Genomic DNA, 23,451 nt, shown 5'->3' on the forward strand with positions numbered 1-23,451 from the left:
ACCACCCCCCTCCCTTACTCTTTATTATTAAAATCCGAGGCTAGAAACCCCAGCCAACTCCCTTACTTCACACTCTCGCTTGCCTCCGTTTCAGATATCCTCCCACGGAGGAAGCAATAAAACTTCACTCTATCTAGCCTCTATTTAAAATACCCTTGATAGAAAAATAAAGTAAGCTTCCAGACCTTCTCTTCTCAACACCAACCCCCCCTCGGCCTTCTCCTTTTCTTCCCTTTTCTATCCTTCCTCCTTCCACTCACGCCAGCCACACCCAAACCAACTGCAGCTGTCCCAATCTTCCCCTTCCCAGTCAAGCTCCTGCAAGCACTCTCGGGCAGTCCCTGCTACACGTATATGTGACTAAGGTGTGTTTATGCAGCATTCTATATAGCTCTTAGGGCTGAAAAAATTGCCCACCCATGAATCTGTGTCAGGTTCATGTAACAGGAACACACTCTTCCTCTGTCCTACAGGGTTTATGTTTATGTTTAAGAAATAGCAGTTCTTTGTTCTATGTAGCTTCCCTACTGGGCTTTTTACCAATAATCGGGTTACCAGGTCTGGGCGGCAGCTTTGCTGAGTAAGATAAAGATTTGGCAGCTCATACCTGGTAACCCCAAATCAAGAAAACTCTAGCAGGCAGACAAATATTAGTTGTTTATACAAGCTTAAGCATTTTCTGCATACTGCTGTTAGCTCTTACAGTTGCCTCCCAATGCTGCATGAGAAGCCCTGTGTTTATGTATGGAGCTACTGGGAAGACTACACCTGGAGACTCTATAATTCCAACTGGATTGTCAAAATAGCAGAGCGTTTGGTAATGTATCACTTTGCCTGGAAACACTGTCCAAACCTGCTGCTTTCCCCCCACATAACTGATTTCCTGGGAGCATACATGATTGTTTGGGTAGAGCTAAATCATGAATCATAATAAGAAAACCTTCTTGATTTTTTTGCAGAATGATAATTCTTGTTGCTTCTGTGTGCCACAATCCTTCTGGTGCAGGGTGTATATTATGCCCTCATTCTTGCAGCTGCCTCCTGTGAAAATTAGATATAAACCCTGTTCCATCTTTAAGTACCTTTTTTTCTACCTTATTTTGCATTTAGGTATTGAATTGACATGGTCACTTGCTGTTTTATTGAATGCACTGATTTACGCTGGTTCAATGTTTTAACTGCTGTTGTAAATTATATAGTTCTGGGTTAGTTTAGCAATACTTTAATTATAAATATATTTTAGAAATGTGATTTTTGTAAATTCTGTATGAACTGATCTAACATTGCACAATATGTAGAGCATAATATAAGTATCTTCCTGCTTTTGCATATTGAAATAAGTGGTTTAGGAAAACAGATGTTTATAACTGTACATTTCATCAAAACTTGATTAGTAATAATTGTTTTAAATAATTTTATAGATCAGTTCCATGTGGTTTTTTAAAATCCTCACATTCCAGAGAAATAAGACTGTACAACTTATGGATAAAGTTCATGCTTGAGTACATTGGAGGAATCCATCCATTGTGTTAGCATGATCTGTTTAAAGGACCCATCATATTAAGCTGAGATGCAATTTGGCTGTGTCTTTTTATTCAAAATAGCTGTTGAGTTTTGTTAACTTGGGTTTATAATTAAGTGTGTTAAGTGAGTCTAGCTTCTTTGCTGACATAGGGGCATGGACTAGAAGATGTAGAGAAACTCTTGAGGAGACCAAGATCAAAAGCAGATGAGAGGCTGCGTCAGGTTTTGGAGGAATTTGTTGCTGGATGTAGGTCAGTAAACTTCTATTGCCTTTTTACTACATGCAAGCTTGTATGTTATGTCTAGATCCACTCTAGAAATTCAGATTTGCCACAAGACACTTTATTATAAAAATGGCAGCTTCCACATATTTTAATTTTATTTATCAAACATATGCCTCTCATCTCGCCAATGGTGATTCTGGAAGGCTTACAGACATTGAATAAAAAATGCAGTACAAAACATTACCACAAGAAAGATCTTAAATTTAAAAAATCAATTAAAATAAACCTAAAACTAAGCAGAATGGAGAGGAAGGGAGTAAAGTGTGCACAGGGAGGAGGTGGGCTGTTCTCTACTCCATTAGCCATATTTTGAAGCATATTCATGTTTATATTCTGAAGTATGTCTTTATAGGGTCCCGATACTTTTTTAAGTTCACATATTCTTAATGAAGAAAAAAAACTGATAGTTTCAGAACTTCCAAGGGATATTTCTAGGTAAAATTGTTCAGAGCTACGTAGATTTTGAGCTTACAAGACAACGTGCATTTTAAAAAGCTTGTGTTTAGTTCTGGGTACTATTTTACAATACTGAATGTACAGTGGAACTCCAGCTTACTTGATACATGGACTTCATACACATGAGCTCTAATTCTGCTGCAATTTACATCACTTGCATAATAATGTCAATTTGCATAAGACACAAATAATATAATGTGCACATTGGCTCTTTGGCTTATAACATATTACACAAAACCTAGCAGATAGATTTATAATAGATTCACTGCCTTTATTTTGTTTAAACTAATTTAATTCATCTTTCTGAACTTGTTTAATTTTCTCCTTCCTCTCATTTTACCACTGCTCTGGAAGGTAATTTGGACTGAGGGAGGGTGACTAGCCTAAGGTAACCCAGACAATTCCCATATCTAAGAGAGAACTAGAACTCATGATCACCTTATTTCTAGTCCAGGACCTTAACTGCTACACCAAAGTGACTCTTAATTTCTCAGTTGTATAAAAATGTCATTTCTGTTTGTATTTCATATAATATATATTTGGGATAAAAAAGGACATTCCCTGCTCTCAATTCACTCATTAAAATGTAATTTCAATGTACACTCATTTCTTCTAACTGTAGAGAGTCATAAATTGTGGTGATTTCTAATTATTTTAAATTCATGCAATGTATGTTCTCATAAATTAAAACTTAACAGTGTCTCTAATTTCAGACAGTATTCTCTCAATGTGGACAAAAAACCAATGACACGTCCAAATAACCTTGATCGATGTCGGATGAAATCTCTCCCACAAAACATTGTAAGTTAGGTAGCCAGACTATGTTAGTGTTGTAAATCAGCCTGATTTAGTGTCCTGCAGTTGTATGGAAACATCATATATTTGGAAGGTACCAGGTTAAGAAAAGCTGCTCTAAAGAGATGACACTACATTTCAGGAACAAACTCTGAATGCTGAGTGTGACATTGAACATAGAACTCCAGAGGTCTGTTAGAATACTGGTTTTCAGAATTTCTCAGGGACAATGCAAAGGTCTATAAGGTGGATGTACTAGATCAGTTAAATTCAGTTCGTTTAGGCTTTCCATGTGAAAATATCTTAATTTTTGGTTGAAACAATTATTGCAAGGGAAAAAAACTTATATTGACAAAGAAGTTCTAAATAATCATACGCATAACTTTTCTAACTCCAATCAAAATTTATATTGATGAAAGCTACCAGGAACTGGAACTTCTCTATAATAGAAGTCTGGCATGGAATGAGAATGGGAAAAGAGAATTATCTTTATCTAGGGTATCTGGAAGGGGGTCAGAAAAGTCAAAATGGTAGCCACAACTATGCTATTGGAGCCCTACCTTTTCTTTACAGGCCTGATATTTATTTCAAAAAGAGGATGAGAACTCAGTCTGATTCCCTATGTTGATAAATAACTAATTAGATGAAGATATTACTTTCCTGATGTCAACAGATTAGTTAAGAGTTAATATTTAAATTTTTGACTTATTTTATAGTATTTGATTACAATGAACCTCTTGAACAGTTGGTATACATAAAACAAATTATTTATTGTCTCAATTATTAATTTGGCTCTAGATCAGTTCCTGTATGCGAAAGTATATTTTTCTTGGCAATAGCCCATGTTGAAACTTACCCAGTTATGAAGAATTATGTTTTTTCTGGCAAGGGGGCTGCCTAAAAAAATATGCTACATCTGTGGAAGAAGAAATCTACATCCAATTTGCAGTAGTGGATTGCTTGACATGTTTTGTGGGTTAATATTGGAATTGTAGGGTTTTTTTCAACAAAGGGGCAAGGAACATTTTTCAGCAATATGTTCGAAGTGTTTGAAATAATAAAAATAATAATGTTAATAAAATAATTTCCAAGGCTTTTTAAAATTTTGTACTGCTATGCTTTTCATTGTTGAAGTTATCTGGGTCCTTTAATGCTGTTGCCTGTCTTTAGATCTTTCCTTTGCGGATTAACTTAGCATGATACATTTTTAAAATGACCTCTTTGTGTTGCATTCAGATACTCTATGCAAAACAGGGACTCCGCATAAGGAAGCGACTGACTAAGCATAACATCAAGGAGAAAGTAAATGAGACAAAGATAATCCTGTCAAAGCTGCGCTTCCTGGCTAAAGAGGTACATAATTGCACAATGAAGGATGAGCAGTCAGTTTTGTATTTATAACTTTAGGGTTCAAGAAACAGAAAATAAAGGTGAAGTTCCGTTGCTGTAAAGGAGAGGGGTAATTTCCTATATGAATGTGCTAGAATTTTCAAATGTATGTTTAGAAAGGGGGAATTCAAATTTTCCTTTTGGGAGTCTTGAAAATGAAAAGAATCCTGGTAAGTTTTACACATCTGGGTGGCCTGATCAGGTTTTGAAATTACAGTACTGCAAGCATAGCTTCCAGTACTTTCTAGAAATCTTGTGTTCCCACATTATTACCTACTACAATTCAATGACTCCTACAACTTTTCCTTTACATTATCTCTTTTTCTAGAAAAACATATTTACAGTGTTAGACGTCTTTACTGTCTCTGTGAATATACAAAGAATAGCTTGCACAATAAACTTTCTTGTTAATTTCAACAACTGAAAAACTTTTGTTTTTTACCGATTTTGTCATCTTCTTCAGCCTCAGTGTTCTATTCCTGATGTCCTGATCTGGATGTTTAGCAACAACAAGCGTGTTGCCTATTCAAGGATCCCTGCACAGAATATCCTTTATGCAGTGGTAGAAGAGGAAAAAGGCAAGGACTGTGCAAAGATCCAAACTGTCTTTCTAAAGGTAGACATTATTCATTTCATCATTAGTTGATGAACTAATCATTATTATTCATCATTAAACCTATTTAGTTAAAAAAAGAGTAGGATAAATAATCAAATCAAATCAAATATTTGTATTATGGTCTTTAACCAGCCTTTATAATAGAAATAGAAAAATAGTTAAATTCAAGAATTCATTATTAGGGGGGAAACAATAAGAAAATAAAATAACATATATAATTAACTTTTGTGTGATTAGAGGACTTGACGAAGATATTTGACCACCTGATTTGTTAGTGTAGGGTTAGCATCCCTTAAAAAGTAATAAACATAACATTTATCATTATGACTTTCAAAATTAGAGATAATTGGGGAGATCAGAGCACAGCTTGGCCCATCTAAAAAAAGGACACCTTATGAGTACACAAGTAATTAAAGCTTAGGTTGATGAGTGTAAGTTAAAGAATGAGCAGGATAAATAGTGAATATTAATCGAGCAACATCAAAGTAGTAATATTATTTGGGCTTAAAGGTTCCAGGGTCACGCACCGAAGAGATCTTTGCAAAACTGGAAATCTATATGTGGCTTGGGATAACTAAGTATGTGAAGAACAGTACTGCAGAACTTCCAGAAGAATTCAAACACATCTATGACAAGACACAGAAACTTGCAAGCATTCCAAAATACTTCCCACCTATCCAACTCAGCAGAGATGGTGAGTTTAATGCTTGGAGAGCCCTGGAAATAGAGTTGATTCAGATGATTTTTTTCTAATACAAATAATCAGAGGCATTATTTATTTGTTCATCATTTTAGCCAGAATGGCAATATTTGGTTTTGGCATGGTCTATCATGTGCTAGTATCATTTACAGGTAAATTAGGCTACTAGAACTTGCTCAACAAAACATGGTCTAGGGAATCCAGGGTTAATCCTAAATTTCAGAGCTGCTTATGATGTCTCCACTAAATGTATAATTTTAGCTCTTAGAGCAGTGTTCCCTAAATGTGCTGTCTGCTGTGTTTCTGCATAGTCACTTTTGTAAGAATTATTTTTCTGAACACTTTCTCAACAGAAAGTTCATTCTATTGCACTATTGAATAATTCAATTACACCCAATTCAGAATCATATCCTAATTAGCAGATGGCACTGCCTAGCTGACCTTGATTAATCTAAAAAAAGCCCTAAGCATGATTGGATGTGGTTAGTGTTTGAATAGCTGTAAGCTGGAGCAGAAAATCTAAAATACATTTTGGGAGAATGCAGAGACTATTTTTATTTAGTGAATAAATAAGCAAATACAGGTAGTTATCATTTAGTGACTACAACTGAGACAGGCAACTTGATCATTAAGTGAAGTGGTCACTAAGTGAGACAGAGCTGTGCTTATGATCTTATTTCAGCTTTCTTTTGTTTTACAGATCTGCAAAGGTCATAAATATGACAATTGGTCATAGAATTATTTTTCATCACTGTTGCAATGGCAAACAGTTACTAAACAAGGCAGTGACTAAACAACTGTATAGTAGTTATTATAGTTATTCCTATTTAACATGGCAAGACATCATTTTATTCCCTCCTTGGTATGAACTAGTTAGAGAAGTACCTGTAATTCTCAAGACAGCCATAATTGAAATCTGTGGATATCACATATAGCCTATTACTATGGAAAATCTCTCTCTCTCTCTCTCTCTCTCTCTCTCTCTCTCTCTCTCTCTCTCTCTCTCTCTCCCTCCCTCCCTCCCCCCTCTCTCTCAGACTTCAGTTACTTTCAGCTTCGAGGTCATTTGTATCAGGCAAGGGGAATTCTTCCAGCTGATGAAAATGGCCTTTCAGATCCGTTTGCAAAAGTGGTGTTTTCAACACAGTGCCAAACTACAATGGTAAGAATATTTGCAGACATTGTGAATGAACTGCAGATACAGTAAATACTGAAATGGCAACATTTTCCGTCCCCCTCCCCTCATGAATGTCTGTACTGATCCTGCCCCTATCTGCTCACCAAATATTTAAATCCTGTTTTACAACAACATCCACAGTGGCTCTCTGATTTCTGACATTTTTACTTATTTATGACATTAATTCCAGGGGCATCCATGGGGGTGGGGCAGGATTGTCCAAAATGTCAAGATGGAAGCTATGACCATGTGATTGAAGCCCCACTCCTTTTTTACGTGCTCTCTTGACTTTTTAAATTCCTTTATAGGTATCCCTATTCCAAAGCTAAATGAATTTCTGCTCTTCCTACTTATTAATACATCATTCTTAGTCTTCAGTTTATCAAACTGCTGTTATGTTCCTCCTCCCATTTTTTTTCCTCCTGGAGGTGGGCTGAGAAATAATGACTGGTCCCAAATCACCCAGTGACTCCTATGACCACAAATGATTTTGAACAGGATCTCCCTGGTCTTGGTTGAACACCTGAACCATTACATCATATTTATTTCTTTGTTAGGTTTATTCCTTGCCCTTCCTTCAGGTGCTCAAGAGGGTGTACGTAGTGCTCCCCCTGTGAGTGAGATAAGTTGGGCTGAGTAAGACTGAGAGTAGAAACCTAGGGGTTTCCAGTCCTAGTCCCACACTTTCACCACTACATCTCATATAATTCATTAATATATTTGTATTATATTTCCATGGTTCATGCCATACTATAGCTCTGTTAGAAGAGTCTCAAATGATTGAATGGGTCCACACTGGAGAAAATTATCCATAAGATCTTTCCAGTTGTATGTATTTTTAATTTTACCTTTTTAAAAATGTGCTACTAACTTGAGCAGAGTTTAAATTGGAAGAACTTGGGGAAAGACTGTGGAGGAATGGGGGAGAAGAGCATTTTACATTAGAAGAAGCAACACACCCTAGATGTGAGAGGTGTGGGAAGGAAGTGCTTCAGAGAGACTTACCTTAAATAATTCACTGTAAATCTAGCTGGGAATTTAGTTTCAGTTTTCAAGCATAACTTTTGCTCATTACTCTTTACTAGTATCATACGTGTTTTTGAAATCCATGTGATTCTTGCTTGTTTAGTTTGGCAGCTATTGCAGTGCTTAACCTTACTTAATATTTTCTCCACAAACTATTTCAAATGTCAGTCTCCATTACTCCTGTCCCACTTCAGACTTTTTTTTAGTAAGGGAAAGGGGGAAAGGCAGACATTATTTTTTCCTTCAGGCAGAAGTAAATCAATTGAGAATGAACATTAGTGAAAAAAAATAGGCAGCGAAGAGAAGGCTATGTTCTTTTTTGTCACTGCTTAAACCTAGGATATTCCATATGTGATGTTTGCGTCACTTCAAAATCAGCTCTGAATCCACATGATGCTTTTCATACAAACAGAAACTGTATGAAAACCTATTTATTGTTATTGTCCCAGCCTGAACTTATCATAGTACCAGAACAGAGTGTATGTCTAGGCAATTGTGCGATAGGATGAAAAACAGCACTCATCAGCTCATTCTGTCACTGTCAATAACTTCAATATTTATTAATGCAGGTATTGGAAGAAACACTCAGCCCAATGTGGAATGAATTACTTCTGTATGATCAGCTTGTAATTGATGGAAAGAAAGAGGACTTGAAGACAGAGACTCCAATAGCTATTGTCAATATTTTTGACTACAATAAATTTGTAAGAGTACTTTTTCTTTATAAACCTTTAAATCTGCTTCTTATTGCTAAAAAGAGATTCCAAAGCAGAGAACAATCTTTAAAAGTTTACAATAAATTAAAGCAATGTTTGAATTAAAAACATGATTAAAAGCATTAGAGAACCACCAGTTTAATGAAGTACCTGGATAAATAGACTTGTCTTAAACTCATACCAAGAGCTTAGAAGATTCATTGGCAATCATTGGCCTGAAAACTTCATAACCTGAGAGATTGTGTTGGGAGTACTTTTTCTTGAGCCACCGCGTAGTAACTCACTGGTAGATGCAATATCCTTAAGAACCTTTGATTCTGCAGACTGTCATTTCCAGATGACTTACCTTGATTGAAGAAAATTGCATAGCTAAGGGAAGCTCTACACATGACATTTGCATCAATCTCATGATGTTGGTGTACTTTAGATCTTTTTGGCAGATAAGTCAGTTAATTTCTGGCTCAGCTGTGATGTAGCTATAAATGTTTTGCAATACAGGTAGTCCTCGACTTACAACAGTTCATTTAGTGACTGTTCAAAGTTATAACGACACTGAAAAAAGTGACTTATGACTGTTTTTTACACTTATGACTGCTGCAGCATCTCCATGGTCATGTGACTGAAATTTCAGTGCTTGGCAACTGGTTCATATTTATGACGGTTGCAGTGCCCTGGGGTCATGTGATGAACTTTTGCGACCTTCTGACAAGCAAAGTCAATGAGAAAGCCAGATTTACTTAGCAACTGTGTTACCAACTTTATCATTATTATTATTATTATTATTATTATTATTATTATTATTATTATTATTATTATTATTCACTTAACAACTGTGGCAAGAAAAGTCGTAAAATGGGGCAAACTCACTTAACAAATGTCTCACTTAGCAACATAAATTTTGGGCTCAATTGTGGTCATAAGTCGAGGACTACCTGTATTAACTGGATCTGGAAGGGGTGCAAATTTTCAGTGCAGGAACTCTCCTATTGTCCCCATTCTCGGCTTTTTGGCTTTTGCCCCTCTTTACGGAAGTGAAGATGCCTTAAAGCTTCACCTCTCTTCATTGAGTTTTAAAATTCAGAAACTCTCTCTGATCCCTGTTGAAATCAATGTTCCAAGCTTTTTAGAAAGCACTGCCTTTTCCCCATCCGCACTTCAAAGGTAAATAGGGATAGCAATAAAAACAGGAATGGACTACTATCCAGGTAAAGTAAAAGGTAAAAGAGTCACTGTGGATTTTGCTCCACTAAGTCATTGGCTGACTGTAGGGGGAAGTGCTCAACTCCTTTTCAAGACCATTGAGCCAGTGCTGTCTGAAGACATTTCCATGATCATGTGGCCAGCCTGATTTCACAAAGTGCTGTTACCTTCCCATCCAAGCGGTACCTATTTATCTGCTTGCATTTGCATGCTTTCAAACTACTAGGTTGGCAGGAGCTGGGGCAAAGACAGGAACTTACCCTGTCGCATGGCCCTTGAGTCTCGAACTGCTGACTTTCTAGCCGTCTTAACTGCTGAGCCACAGCACTGCCCCTGGACTACTCTCCAGTCAGTCATCAAAATTATTAGGCTTTGCATGTTTGGAATTAGTGCTCCAGACTTCATTAGTGCTCCTTAAAGCAACAGCAACTTTTGCTAGGGTGGTGCTCAGCTACAAGAATATTCTACATCTGTGTTTCTCAACCCCAACAAGTATAAGATGTGCAAGCTTCAATTCCCAAGCTAGCTAGGGAATTCTGGGAGTTGAAGTCCACATATTTTAAAACTGCTGAGATTGAAAAACACAGTTCTTAATGAAATGTATAAGCAAAGGAATAATTTAGAAGTAATGAATCTGATACCGTTAGGGATAGAACACTTGTCATCTGAGTAAAATGCCCTTGAATCCTTTGGTAGTAAGCTTTAGTGATCCCAAAATATTGTGCATGTATAATACTGATCTGATGCTTGCTTTTTTCTATAGGGTTCACCAGAGTTCCTTGGTCGAGCCTTTGTTACCCCACAGGTGAAGCTGGTGGATGAGCCTTACAGCAAACCTTCTCTCCAATTTTTTGATATTTATAAGGGCCATAAATCAGCTGGGGAATTAATTGCTGTATTTGAACTGATTGAACTGGATTATAGTGGTTACTTAGAGGTATGTGTTTGTATTGCAATCACCTAATTTATAGATATTGATTTCCTGAACCTCAATTAGCGAACTTTGGATATAATGAACAAAATCCATTCATTTTGTGCATTTTTAAAATTAGCCATTTAATTTACATTTTGATTTAGTGGACATTCATTAGTCCATAAATTCTAGAGTTTGCTGAACTTGGAAACAGGAATAGGTTGAAAATATCCCTGCTAGACACAAGATGCATGTTCAGTAATGTATATTTCTAACAGTACATTGAGCATAACAAGTAGATCTATATCTGCCATGTTTTCTTAATAGGATAGATTTTCATTTTGTAGCAGGATATGGTAGTGCTGTGGAAGGTTATGATTAAGATTTAAAAGCTAGATCGTAATCTGTAAAATTACTCAATAAAATAGTGAATGAAAACAAGTTACTATTTTGTAAGTGCCTTTTCATCTCTTTAGCACAACCACTGTGCAATTAGGAAATATTTCTGGGTAAGAAAGTATCACTTCCAGAAAAATATCATGTGATAGTTCCATTTTAGAAAGATAACAACTGATTTTGATAACAATTACCAAATAAATATCATGCTTCAATGATGGCATTTCTTACTAATAAAGTAATGTATAAATGATATTGTTTTATACCAATACAGCTTCATCATTCCTCTCTTTGTGTAAATTAGCAAACAAATCAAAGAATCTTTAGTTAATCATAGTTTTCTGTGACATAAGAACTATGAAACTTTTGATTATTATTTCAGAAAATGCTATAACTTCTTAATTTAAAAAACTGTCAATAATTAAAAAAAACCCTCTCATTTATTTGGTAACTCATACAAAGTATGGAGGCTATAGGATTGGGCTTGCTTAGATCTTTTGGCAATAACCGTATTTATACATGCTCACAGAGATTTTTTTTTAAATTGCTTTGAACTTTATTTTCTAGCCATCAGTGCCTAATGATGTAGACCCCAAAGAGCCAGACTATTTGGGGGATCCCCGTTCTGGACGATTCATTATTCCTGAGGGAATCCGCCCAATCCTTAAAGAATTTCGCATAGAGGTAAAAATATTTTCTAAAATATATTCCATGAAAATAATTATTGAATATAACCAACTGTTTAAACCAACTAGCCAGATAAGAGGACGGAAAATGAAATTCTTTGTTAGTATTACCATATACTTTTATCATTACCATATACCACGTGCTCTATTCCATACATAAATAAATAAATACCTTTATCCATGTGCTGAAATAATGGCAAATAAATTGTATGGGTAATAACAAGCCTTACGTTACAGCTAATTATGTTTGTGTATGCAGAAATTAGATTAAGAAACTAAGAAGCTATAAATTAATATATCTGTTCAACAATTTTTGCTTTTTTAACTTTTTTTTTAACTTTTGAGAATTATAAAGTGAGTCCATCGAGAGAAGTGGCTTAGACTGAGGTATTTTGCTGAAATTGTAGAATTAATTAATAGGAGTCATGGATCCCAGATTTTGGATGCATTCTGTAAGTTGGCTTATTTGAAGTATGTTGATTTAAAAAAAATGTTGCTCTATGATGCACAATTTTGCCCATTTGAAAGTTACGAAGTATCAAACAGACAAGAATTTAATAATGTATAGATTTATGAAGTTTACATTATTGTTCTAAATCAGAATATTCAATATGTAGATTAACCCACAGTAATTTAAACTGACTATACTGTAAGATATAACATAATAAGTTGTAATTCCCCATAAGGTAGACTAGGACATTAGTTTATAAATGATAACTATCTAGAGTTAGTATTTTAAAGTATAGCCACATTACTACATAATCAAAGCACAGCCATGTTTAACCGATGCATGAACTCTGCTAGGCAATGACATACACAACTTCTGGCTTGAGACATATGCCAGGCACTGCATTGTACAGATAAACAGGAGAACTGATAAGGGAAAACCAAAGAGGTGAGAAATGAAGGGGCTGAGTGTTCAGCAAGTTTGGGTGACAAAAAGGGCTTAACTAACTTTAAACATTTAGGTGTGGTGGCACCTTATAGGCGGAATGTGTCACTGGCCTGGCCTATCAACTGGGCCTGGAAAGGAGGGAAAGGATGTATTTAAACTGCAGAGATCTGTAAGTAGGTGTGGTCTCTTGCTTGCAGCTTTGAGATCCACCAGCCTTTGCAAATGCTTTGTTATTAAAATTTTATTATTTCCAACAATTTGAATGTGAGCCTTGTTTCTCATAATACTATAAGCAGAGAAGAGTTTGTTAATTTGGGATCCAACTATCACACAATTCAGTGTGACTTAAGATTGGGAATCTTTTAGAGAAGGAGAATGCTTGGCCTAATTCTGACATAAGACATTTATTTGCTTCTCTCTTAGATCTTGTTTTGGGGCCTGAGAGATCTGAAACGTGTGAATCTATTTGAGGTTGACCAGCCACAGGTGATAATTGAATGTGCTGGAAAGAAAGTGGAATCAGAAGTGGTCACAACTTACAAAGAGAATCCCAATTTCAATGAACTTGTTAAATTTGTTAATGTGGTAAGTGATAATTAGGAGGCAGATTCCAAAAGTTAAGATAATTGTAATAGAACTAATCAAGCTAGAATTGTTCAAATATGATCTAGGAGTTGTTTTGCCGAATGTCAGGGCAGTGATCAGGTGCCTGGGCAATTGGTTTTTTTGGTTCCAGAAACAATGAACACTCAAACAAATAAAAGGATTTTAAGTTTTTCATTATTAGCTCAAGCAAACAGATTTAAAAAGCATATATACCAAGCAAAATGATACTCAGATCTACTACAAGCTGCTTTGACCTCCAAGACCTGACCTTAACTGGGTGACACATGTCTCTGCAATGGGAATCAAAAGACTTTCACAGTGAGAAAAGCTTTGAACCTTTCCCCCATTCTTCTTTATTCAGTAAACAAGAGTAACAAAGTGAGCAGGTTAGAATGAGCTCTAAACTGCTAGACTTTTCTCAATAAAAAAGAGAAAACAAAATGTGTCACTAAACTCCTCAAAATAACAATGGTCTTCCACATTGCCATTACAGGAAGGACCATTATCTTTTATAGCATCCATGTGCATATCTTTTTGTTAAATACTGTTTTCTTCCCTTTATAACCATTGAGAATCCTACAGCATATAGCTGACTTTCAGTGGAAACGGCCAATGGAAATCTGCATTTTGAATTACTGGATATCTGATCAAGAAAAGACATGTATACTTCTGTTATTGTATCACTGGAAATTCAGTGAAACATCATAATAATCCACTTATCTTAGAAATACTATGGATTGTTCTGAAATTCATTTGGTTGATTTTCTTTTTTTTAAATAGGAACTTCCAGAACAGGTATACTTACATCCGCCTCTCAGTATCTTTGTGGTGGAGAAGAGAGCCTTTGGACGCTCCGTCCTCGTGGGAACTCACATAGTTTCTCATATTATGAAATTTGCTCCTAAAGAAGTAGATGAACTGGAAGAGGAAACAGATAACCCCCCCAAGAGTGAGTTTTTAGGACATCATCCAATGAAATGAAATAGAGTGTAATGCATTGGGATTCAAGATACGTAGAGTATAGCATCTGCTTTGTAAATTATTTTTGTCAGTTAATACAGATAGTCCTCAACTTACAGCAGTTTATTTAGTGACCATTCAAAGTTACAATGGTACTGAAAATGTGACGTATGACCGTTTTCACACTTACAACTGTTGCAGCATCCCCATGATCATGTGATCAAAATTCAGACACTTGGCAACTGACTCATATTTATGACAATTGCAGTGTCCTGGGGTCATATGATCCCCTTTTGCGATCTTCTGACAAGCAAAGTCAATGGGGAAGCCAGATTCACCTAACAACCATGTCAGTAACTTGATAACTATAGTGATTCACTTAATAACTGTGGCAAGAAAGGTCATTAAATGGGGCAAAATTCACTTGACAAATGTTTCACTTAACAGCAGAAATTTTGGGCTCCATTGTAAGTTGAGGATTACTTGTTTAAAGAAATGTCCTGACAGGTCACCCCTAGAAATAAAACCATGTATTTGCATTATACACATGGTTAATATCTTTTATTTCAGAAAGGAAAGCATCAGATAAACCAAATATCTCCCAAAAGGTAATGAACCTTGGTGCAGCTGCTGGACAGACTGTAATAAATATTGGTGCAGCTGCTGGGCAGACTGTAATAAATATTGGTGCAGTTGCTGGAGACCTAGGAAATAAAGCTAACCCCCTCAAGCTTGTCAAGGTGAGTGCAGAAAAGCTTCAGGTTTACTCTAACAAGAGATTCTGTAATGTTGGTTGTATAATACATACATGGATGCTTTAGAAAAAATATTGATATGATGGCACCAATTAAATGGCAAAGAAGGAAATATAAATGGGAAATTCATGAAAGCAAACAAATAAAAAGGGAACCTAAAATATTTTAAGAGCCAGTTTGGGGTAAAGTTTAAGGCATCAGTCTAGAAATCAGGAAACTATGAGTTCTAATTCTGCCTTAGGCATGAATTCAGTTGGATGACATGTCTAGTCACTTCCAAAACACTTCTGAGTAACAGTGATCAGGAACCTCCCACCCCCAGATCCAGGAAGAAGCACCCAAGGCAAAATTGTGCAAAGGACCTCCAGATTGCAGAATGAATCCAAGTGAGGGAATGCAATCCATCCAGATTCAAGGATCAATTCATTTCCCTAGGGCCCCAAATTCACAGCTACTTTTTCTTGGAATGGTGGATCTGAAATCTGTTCTTTCCTATCAGATCCCCAAGACCTCCAAACTGCTTCACTTGGAAGATTGGGGCCATGATGTACAATTAAGTGTTATCAGCATGCTAAGATACTTCACCCCATGCCAAAAGTTCACTCCTCCAACAGCTTTACTATCTAATATACATATTAAACAGGAGAGGGTAGAGAGTAGAGCCTTGAGGTATACACAAAGCAAGGGTTTTGGACTAAACCACTTTCCCCCAACACTGACTAGAACCAACTCTGGCGAAAGAACCCATCCAGAAAGTCCCCCACCTTCCAACTCCTCGATGCTGACAAGAGATCAAGGAGGACTAGGATGGATGCACTGTCCCTATTCTGAGCCCACCGGAAGTCATTAGCAAGCACAACCAAAGCTCTCTCAGTGTTGTATCCTAGTTTGAAAGAGGTCCAGATAATCTACTTCCATTCAGGACCCTTTGGAGCTGCAGGTTGACCACCTTCTTAATGACCTTCTTACCTTGATAGTAATGATGAGATAATGATTCAGTGTTTATATATGGATTTTATGAAGTAATCTTCTAGCAGTTGTTGGAGAGGTCCAACAAGATTGTTCTACATTTTCACATAATAGATGGAATTTATGTCATTTATATTCAGGCACCACTGAAAAAAATTCCTATTGATAAATTGGTACCAAAACAGGAAGAATTTGAGGAGGAAAAGCCTGAGAAGGAAGAACTGGATTGGTGGTCCAAGTACTATGAATCATTAAAGGAATTAAATAAACAGGTAATCATGGACCTAACAGTATAATTTATATTGTATTATAATGAGATATGCAACTGAGTTGGATAACTTGTCCCTTTTAACTTATTGATTATAAAGTGTAAAGTTCGAATGCTAGAAGGAAAAGGGGCTGTTTAAACAGTAAAATCTGCTAAAATAGGTCTGATTTTGTTAGGTAAAATAGCTGCCTGTTTATTTAATTTAGATTATGAATTTCTTTTTTTACCATTCCCATATCTTTGCTCTTCAATGCATTAACTGATTTTCCAAATAGAGATGGGCTGCAATCTCTTGTCAATAAACCTAGGATTAATTCTCAATGTGGCTTAATTACTGTATACGACTGCACTGCCAGCTTTTTTTTTCAAACTCTATGAAAACTTTGTAGTGTTACTCATAATAAGAACTCTATAGAACAGGTAAGAGGAAAGGGCTCTCACACAAAATAATTTAAAATTAGAGGAAGAGAAAAGAAAACGAGTGCTGAATATCCTTATCCATAATAGGTTTTAAATAATCAGTGTTTCGAGTGCAGAATTTATTAATTTCTTGCATTTTACTGTAAAACTCACATTAGAAAACTGTAAGAAATCTACAATATTAGAAAACTGTAAGAAATTTATTAAGACCATAAAATGGTAAGTCTGATTGGCATCTGTTATAACTCAGTTAAAAGCCATTCTCTTTTGCAGTCTCTTAGTGATGAAGAAGAAGATGATGCAAATGACGCAGGTGAGCTAGTCATGCTATAGAACAGCATTCCTTAACTCCGTATCTTCACAATGTCTTAAATTACACCTTCCGTCTTCCATAACTAGCATACTCAAGAGGGATTATATTGGCCCAGCAAGCACCAGGGCAGGGGAATGCTAGTGACAAAATTTCTCCAGATTGTTACCTATTTGAAGTTTCAGTTTTCTTTACCAGAAAGAGACCAACACTGTCTTTGTACACATCAATAAAATGAACAGATATTGTAACTAAACACCAAGTCAGTGGTTAATCCCCTGCTACCTCAGATCCTTATCCCAAAGTTTCTGCTTTCTCTAAAGTGCCAAGTACTTGTGGTGTCATCTGATTCTGACTATCCAAACAGGCTCTTGCTGTACCAACATTAAATTCTCTCTGTGAGAAGAAAAAGAGAAATGTGGCCAGCTCATTGTGCCATAAATAAAATGGGGGGGGGGGGGAGGTAGGCTTTGTTCTTAACTGTTGGAAGAGATCATTATTCTAAATAGAAATAAAATGGATGCAGTAAAGAAAACAAAAAATTAAGTCATTAACTTTACCCAACTACTCCGAATCATTGCAGCCAGCAACTAAAACTGTGAGCTGAGAAGAACACCAATCTAATTTCTCAGTATCTTCTTTAGATGGAGGGAATCTGAATGCTGCTTCTCTTGATGAGGATGTAGATGATGAAATAGTTGTTGAAGCTGAGCCAGTTCGTCCAAAAAGGAAACTTATAGCAACATTAAAAGTAAGTCTTTGTACAAAAAATAATAATAAGAAACTGACACAAGTTACAAATTTAGCTAAATTTAGTATATTTACTGAAGCAGTTCTAGTTTCTTCACATGGATTCCTCACACATAGCAAAGTCTTGAGGGATGAACAGACGAAGAAATTTATTTAGTCATGTTATGTGAGAGACATAATTTGTTATGATCATTTGTTCAGTGTTCATGTTGTCTATTCTCTTTGTCTTTCTACTTTAAAGCTAAAAGCCAAGTAAAACAGTCCGAGCAGAGAGGTAGCTGGTTGCTGTGTCCTACTGTCCATACCTTTGCTTCTGCAAATAGTATGCGACTCTTCTGCTAAATAGAAGCCCCAAGAGCACTATGGCACCTTACAGACAAAAAAAACATATTGTGACATAAGTTCATGTGATCTTGAATCCAATTCATGCAATAGCATTCTAAAGTTCGGTTACAAAAAATGGAGATATTGTAAGCAGTCACGTTAGAGGAAAATGAAATGTAAAACGAATATAAAGTAAGGTCATGATAGTGGCTATTCATAAAACAAGCATCATTGTATTTGATTAATTAATGCTTGTAATGAGCTAAAAATCTGGAATCTTGATTCAGGCAGGAGATGATAGATTTGAACGTCTTCATAAATGGTAGTCACCTATTTCATACAGGTGTTCTTTAGTCATAACAATATGTCCTTCTGGGAAGTTGCAATGTTCTATTGCTGGCTTCAAAATATTGACTTTTTTGATATTAGATTGTGCCCAAAAGATATGAGAACAAGTAATCAAATCATTACAGGTATCCAGTCTCCAACCATGGGTTTTTATCAATTTTTTCTTCAAGTGCTGCTTGATTGAGTATAGGATACCAAATTCAGTTGTTATAGTCAGGCTAGATAATCATGTTATCATCATCCTTTATATAACAGCCACTCATGAGTCAGTCTCTTCCAGATATATTGGATATATAAACACTGGGCATCATTGGTCATGACTGTGCAATCAAGAGCAACCAAAGTCTAACACATTAGGATGGTAATGGATAGAAAGAAGCTGTTATGGGAAACCTGTTGATGATTGGAGTTACACTTTGTGGGAAAATGTGAGGACAAAGGTGGGCAGGGCAATGATATAGAAATAGGAGAGCTTTCCACATATGACCAAGATTTTGTTGGTTTTTTTTTTACAAAGTTGCATTGCGTTTAAACTTGTTTAAATGATGTTGAATCTGTTTTGTTTATGCTATAGTTTAATGTTTTCTCTCTCAAAACGGCAGAAAGCTTACTACCAGTTTTCAATCAACAGTGATCAGAAAGAGTTCCAAGAACTGCAGAAAATGAATTAGGGGGAGTTGTTTGTATCTTTGGGACAGAAAGTTGCCTAGCCTTCCTTTATAATATTATCTATATCACCTGTCTGTGAAAATGTAATCTGTTGAAATAGAATTACAACCCATATCTGACTGATAACATGAATTTTGAACACAATAGGAACAGTATAGAACACAAAAAGGAACAGGATAAATAGCAAAAAAAAAATCAAACACTGAATCTGTCACTACAAAAATTGACTTTGATTGCATTAAGTTTTCTAATTCAGATTATGTTCAATTACCATTTTATTCCAGATTTATAGTTCAGAACTAGAGAATGAGTTTGACAATTTTGAGGACTGGTTATGTATTTTTCCACTTCATCGTGGAAAAGTTAATGAAGATGAAGATGGGAATGAGGAAGAAAAATTCGTTGGGAAATACAAGGTAGGAACACCATTGAATCATATTCATTAATACTATTTGATTTTGTTCCACAGTAATATTAATAATGATTTTATTCCTATTAGTACTAATTTGTTTGGCATATAGGGGCTCGTCAATGTGTCACAATTCAGTCTTACTCATTCCCTTATAAAATGTAAGCCTTATTGACTTTAATGGAATGATCAACCAGTAGCTTTGCTATGTGCTTTCCATAGTTCTTGACCCAGCTTTCTGTTGCTATAGTGTGGAGATAACTTTTCTCTTTCTTTCTTTCTTTCTTTCTTTCTTTCTTTCTTTCTTTCTTTCTTTCTTTCTTTCTTTCTTTCTTTCTTTCTTTCTTTTTACAAATGGTGAACTTTCTTTGACAGGAGATAAATATTGGATCCAAATCCTAATTTGGGAATATGACTGCTGATCTGAAAGAAAGTCTATTTTAACACAATCTATTATTGCAGCACATTCACTCTAAAGCTTCAACTGGTTCAGAATATGATGGGCTTGCCATAGCATTGTTGCTCCATGAGCTGCAGTGGTTGCTGGTGTGCTTTTGAGTGTGATTCAAGGTGTTGGGTTATTATCTATAAAGATACTGCCTGTCTTCCACAGTTTCTACCAATCTGGTATGAACGGGCAAAGTGGGCATTTTCCAGGTCACCCTTGATTAAATAGTGTCATGTTTCAGGACCTAGGAAGTGTGTGTTCTCTGGCCTCTGAAATGAGGTTCCTCCTGAGGTCTGTATGGTTCCTACATGGATGATGTTCTAGAAGGTCTTGAAAAACTGGCTATTTATTCTGGCCTTGGGGTAGGATAGGTGTTTGTATTTACATTGTTATTTGGATTGCTTTATTGTATTGTAAGTATTTTGCACTTTTATACTTGCTCAGGTTAATATTTTGTTTTTTGTTGCTTATATATTGTTCCACTGGGAGCTGTTGAGACTGGGTTGGAGTCAGGTGGCAGCTATATTGAATAAATGAATGTTAATTAATTAAAAGTCAGATATATTCTACCAGGGGAAGTGAATATCTTCTTTTCATCAATAGGGCTTTTCAGAATATAAATTTCTAGAAAAATATTACATAAACAGCATATTCTTCTCAACTCCCTCCATACAGGGTTCATTCTACGTTTATCGAGCTGAAGAGGCAGGTCCAGAACATAAAATCTCCCAAGGCATCCCCAGAAATAGACCCATCAAGGTTCTTGTCAGAATTTATATTGTCAAAGTAAGTATTTTGACTTCATATACAGAAATACAGATTTCTGATTTAGGATTCTAAACTTTCTTGAGGTACATTGCAGACAGGTTGGTTTCCAAAGCACAATCTGTTTCTGCTACTGATTCTGTCATTATTTCAAACCTGGCCATTACTTATTTATTGTGCTCTTAAGTGCTATTCTTTCATAAATTGAAAAGTAAAATATTATTACAGAACTTTCTTCTTCTTCTTTCAGGTTGGGTATTTTCAAATAAAAAATTCCTAGTGAAGTTGTTGCCCCTCCCTTGCAGATTGTTTTGCTGTTAGGAAAATAGACCCAGTATTGGGAAAATATAGTAGAATTAAATATGGAAGTTACTGTTTATAAACCATGAACTCTCCAAGGTGATTGCATTAGGAAAAATTCATTTGTAAGCAATCTAAGCCTTTTTTCAGATGGGAAGATATAGGTTGTTTACCACAAATTGCATGAAATTCCATTATATTAATTCCACACCAATTTGTAGAATTCTTTTTGTCCTGTGCTTTTGTATTCTTTTGTATTATATCACATGATGCTGTTTCTTTAGGCGACTAATTTGACACCAGCAGATCCCAATGGCAAAGCAGATCCTTATCTTGTGGTAAAGATTGGCAAACAACAAAAAGACACCAAGGACCGATATATCCCAAAACAGCTCAATCCAGTTTTTGGAGAGTAAGGATATGTTTTTGTCTTGTATCAGTTATATCTTTGATTCTTGTTTTACCACAAGATGTCCTCTATTTCAGAAGAATGTACCTGTTTGTTGTAAAGAGAAAGAGAGAATCTGAGGTTATTTCCAACTAATATGCTCATGAAAATAGGAGTAAAAGAAAGTAATCTGCTAGTAAAAAGAAACAATTGCAAGGGTCTGATACTTACCTGGCCATACGAGATAAAGAAGGAAGGTGGACCGGGGACTTTAAAATGAAAGAATAGTCTTTATCAATCTGCCAATGGATGCATCCAGCCAGTACTCCTTTTATTTTAGCATTTATGTTCACAAATACAAGTTAAAGGAAATGCTGCTATAGCAAGCAATAAAATGATTGTTGTACAGAAGCTATTTTGTTATGTTCTGTCTTTACTTGCTATCTCTCAATGATATTTTTTTTCTTTCTATCTCATCTTTAGAGTACTGGAGCTTTCAATATCCTTTCCTATAGAATCAGAACTCACTGTATCAATATTTGACCATGATTTGGTTGGATCTGATGATTTAATTGGAGAGACCAAAATTGACTTGGAGAACCGATTCTATAGCAATCACAGAGCCAATTGTGGAGTGGCCTCACAATATGACACGTATGTATTATAGGAACAGTCAAGGTGACTGAATCCCTCTCTCATTTTATTAGTATTCTGTAGCTTTGTCAACAGAGCTTAAGACACAATGCTTTCTGCCCTATAGGAACGCCAGGACTAATAAACCAGTTTCATATCTAGTCTGAACTTGTTAAAATGCAACATACCTATATTTAATCATTTGTTACAGAGAAGGCTACAATACATGGCGAGATGCTTTCAAACCCACGCATATCTTGGAAAGTTTATGCAAGAAGAATGCACTCCCCTCAGCTGAATACAGGGCAGAGGAAGTCAAAGTAAATAACAAGATTTTTAAAATTCCCCCTGAAGCTTTTCCTGAAGGTAATGGTACATACCTCTGATATAATTTTTATTTCAAGCTTGCTGGAGATTTATTTCCAAAGCCGAACATGCATTTCCATATAATCCTGATTATTTATGCAGGACCTTAATTTCCATCGCCTGGTGTCCTCAAGAAATATATTTGACTTCAACTAGTACCACAGTCTTTTCTAATTGGGACCATGCTCCCAACTTATTCTGCTGCAGAAGGCATATCTATGTATCTATATCTATCTTTAATTTTGTCATATTTTGTCACTTTCTTCGGGGGATTTAAGTAAGTGATCTCTGTTAATTTTATTATAATCAAGTGAAGCTAAGTTTCAACTGAGAGACTGTCTCTACTTCAGACATCACCCAAAGCCACAAAGCTCTTTGTCTGGGGATTTGGTTTAGCTTCTTTTCTGCATTACTATGTAAGTTCAGAGATTTTGAATTTACAGGTGGTCCTTGACTTACAGCTATTTGTTTAATGGCCATTTGACAATACAGTGGCACAGAAAAAAGTGATTTATGATCAGGCATTGCAAGTATGACTATTGCAATGCCCCGTGGTCATGTGATCAAAATTCAGGCAATTGCAGCCTGCCAGGGTCATTTGTGACATTCCCAGAGGGCTTCTGACAAAGTCAGTGGGGGACGCAGGATTTGCTTAATGGCCGCAACATAAAGGTGATAAAATGGAGCATGTTTCACTTAATGATCATGCTGTTTAGTGACAGACATTCTAGTCCCAGTTGTGGGCATCAAGTGAGCACTGTATTACCTATACCATATGCATTAAGCTATTTTTAAACAAAGATGGTCATGCTTACAACAGTTATCAAGTATTATGATTCACACATCTATTTTCCTAAAGAGTCTTAGAGTACTATCCTAAACATATTTCAGACTATCCTCAAATCAGTTGAACCTCTTTTTATTTGAAAACTCACCCACCCACATATATTTATATGTATATATTTGAATATATTTATCCAAATATATGTA

The 23,451-nt window shown here is 35.9% G+C and overlaps 1 protein-coding gene across 1 annotated transcript in view; it reads left to right on the forward strand.

Moving 5' to 3' along the window:
* The window catches only part of LOC107287114 (fer-1-like protein 4), a 58,593-nt gene that overhangs the window by 23,360 nt on the left and 11,782 nt on the right, over positions 1 to 23,451 (forward strand). The window contains exons 18-38 of the mRNA XM_015815582.1: positions 697 to 817; positions 1,675 to 1,775; positions 2,978 to 3,065; positions 4,296 to 4,412; positions 4,912 to 5,064; positions 5,575 to 5,758; positions 6,802 to 6,926; positions 8,537 to 8,671; positions 10,647 to 10,820; positions 11,760 to 11,876; positions 13,197 to 13,358; positions 14,160 to 14,328; positions 14,910 to 15,079; positions 16,204 to 16,335; positions 17,025 to 17,064; positions 17,706 to 17,812; positions 19,437 to 19,568; positions 20,685 to 20,795; positions 21,359 to 21,486; positions 21,946 to 22,116; positions 22,307 to 22,461. Of these exons, the coding sequence (XP_015671068.1) occupies positions 697 to 817; positions 1,675 to 1,775; positions 2,978 to 3,065; positions 4,296 to 4,412; positions 4,912 to 5,064; positions 5,575 to 5,758; positions 6,802 to 6,926; positions 8,537 to 8,671; positions 10,647 to 10,820; positions 11,760 to 11,876; positions 13,197 to 13,358; positions 14,160 to 14,328; positions 14,910 to 15,079; positions 16,204 to 16,335; positions 17,025 to 17,064; positions 17,706 to 17,812; positions 19,437 to 19,568; positions 20,685 to 20,795; positions 21,359 to 21,486; positions 21,946 to 22,116; positions 22,307 to 22,461 (2,792 nt within the window). The remainder of the gene's footprint in view (positions 1 to 696; positions 818 to 1,674; positions 1,776 to 2,977; positions 3,066 to 4,295; positions 4,413 to 4,911; positions 5,065 to 5,574; positions 5,759 to 6,801; positions 6,927 to 8,536; positions 8,672 to 10,646; positions 10,821 to 11,759; positions 11,877 to 13,196; positions 13,359 to 14,159; positions 14,329 to 14,909; positions 15,080 to 16,203; positions 16,336 to 17,024; positions 17,065 to 17,705; positions 17,813 to 19,436; positions 19,569 to 20,684; positions 20,796 to 21,358; positions 21,487 to 21,945; positions 22,117 to 22,306; positions 22,462 to 23,451) is intronic.

This window comes from Protobothrops mucrosquamatus, unplaced genomic scaffold, assembly GCF_001527695.2.
Source record: "Protobothrops mucrosquamatus isolate PMUCROS unplaced genomic scaffold, P.Mucros_1.0 scaffold351, whole genome shotgun sequence".
NCBI classification, from domain to species: domain Eukaryota; kingdom Metazoa; phylum Chordata; class Lepidosauria; order Squamata; family Viperidae; genus Protobothrops; species Protobothrops mucrosquamatus.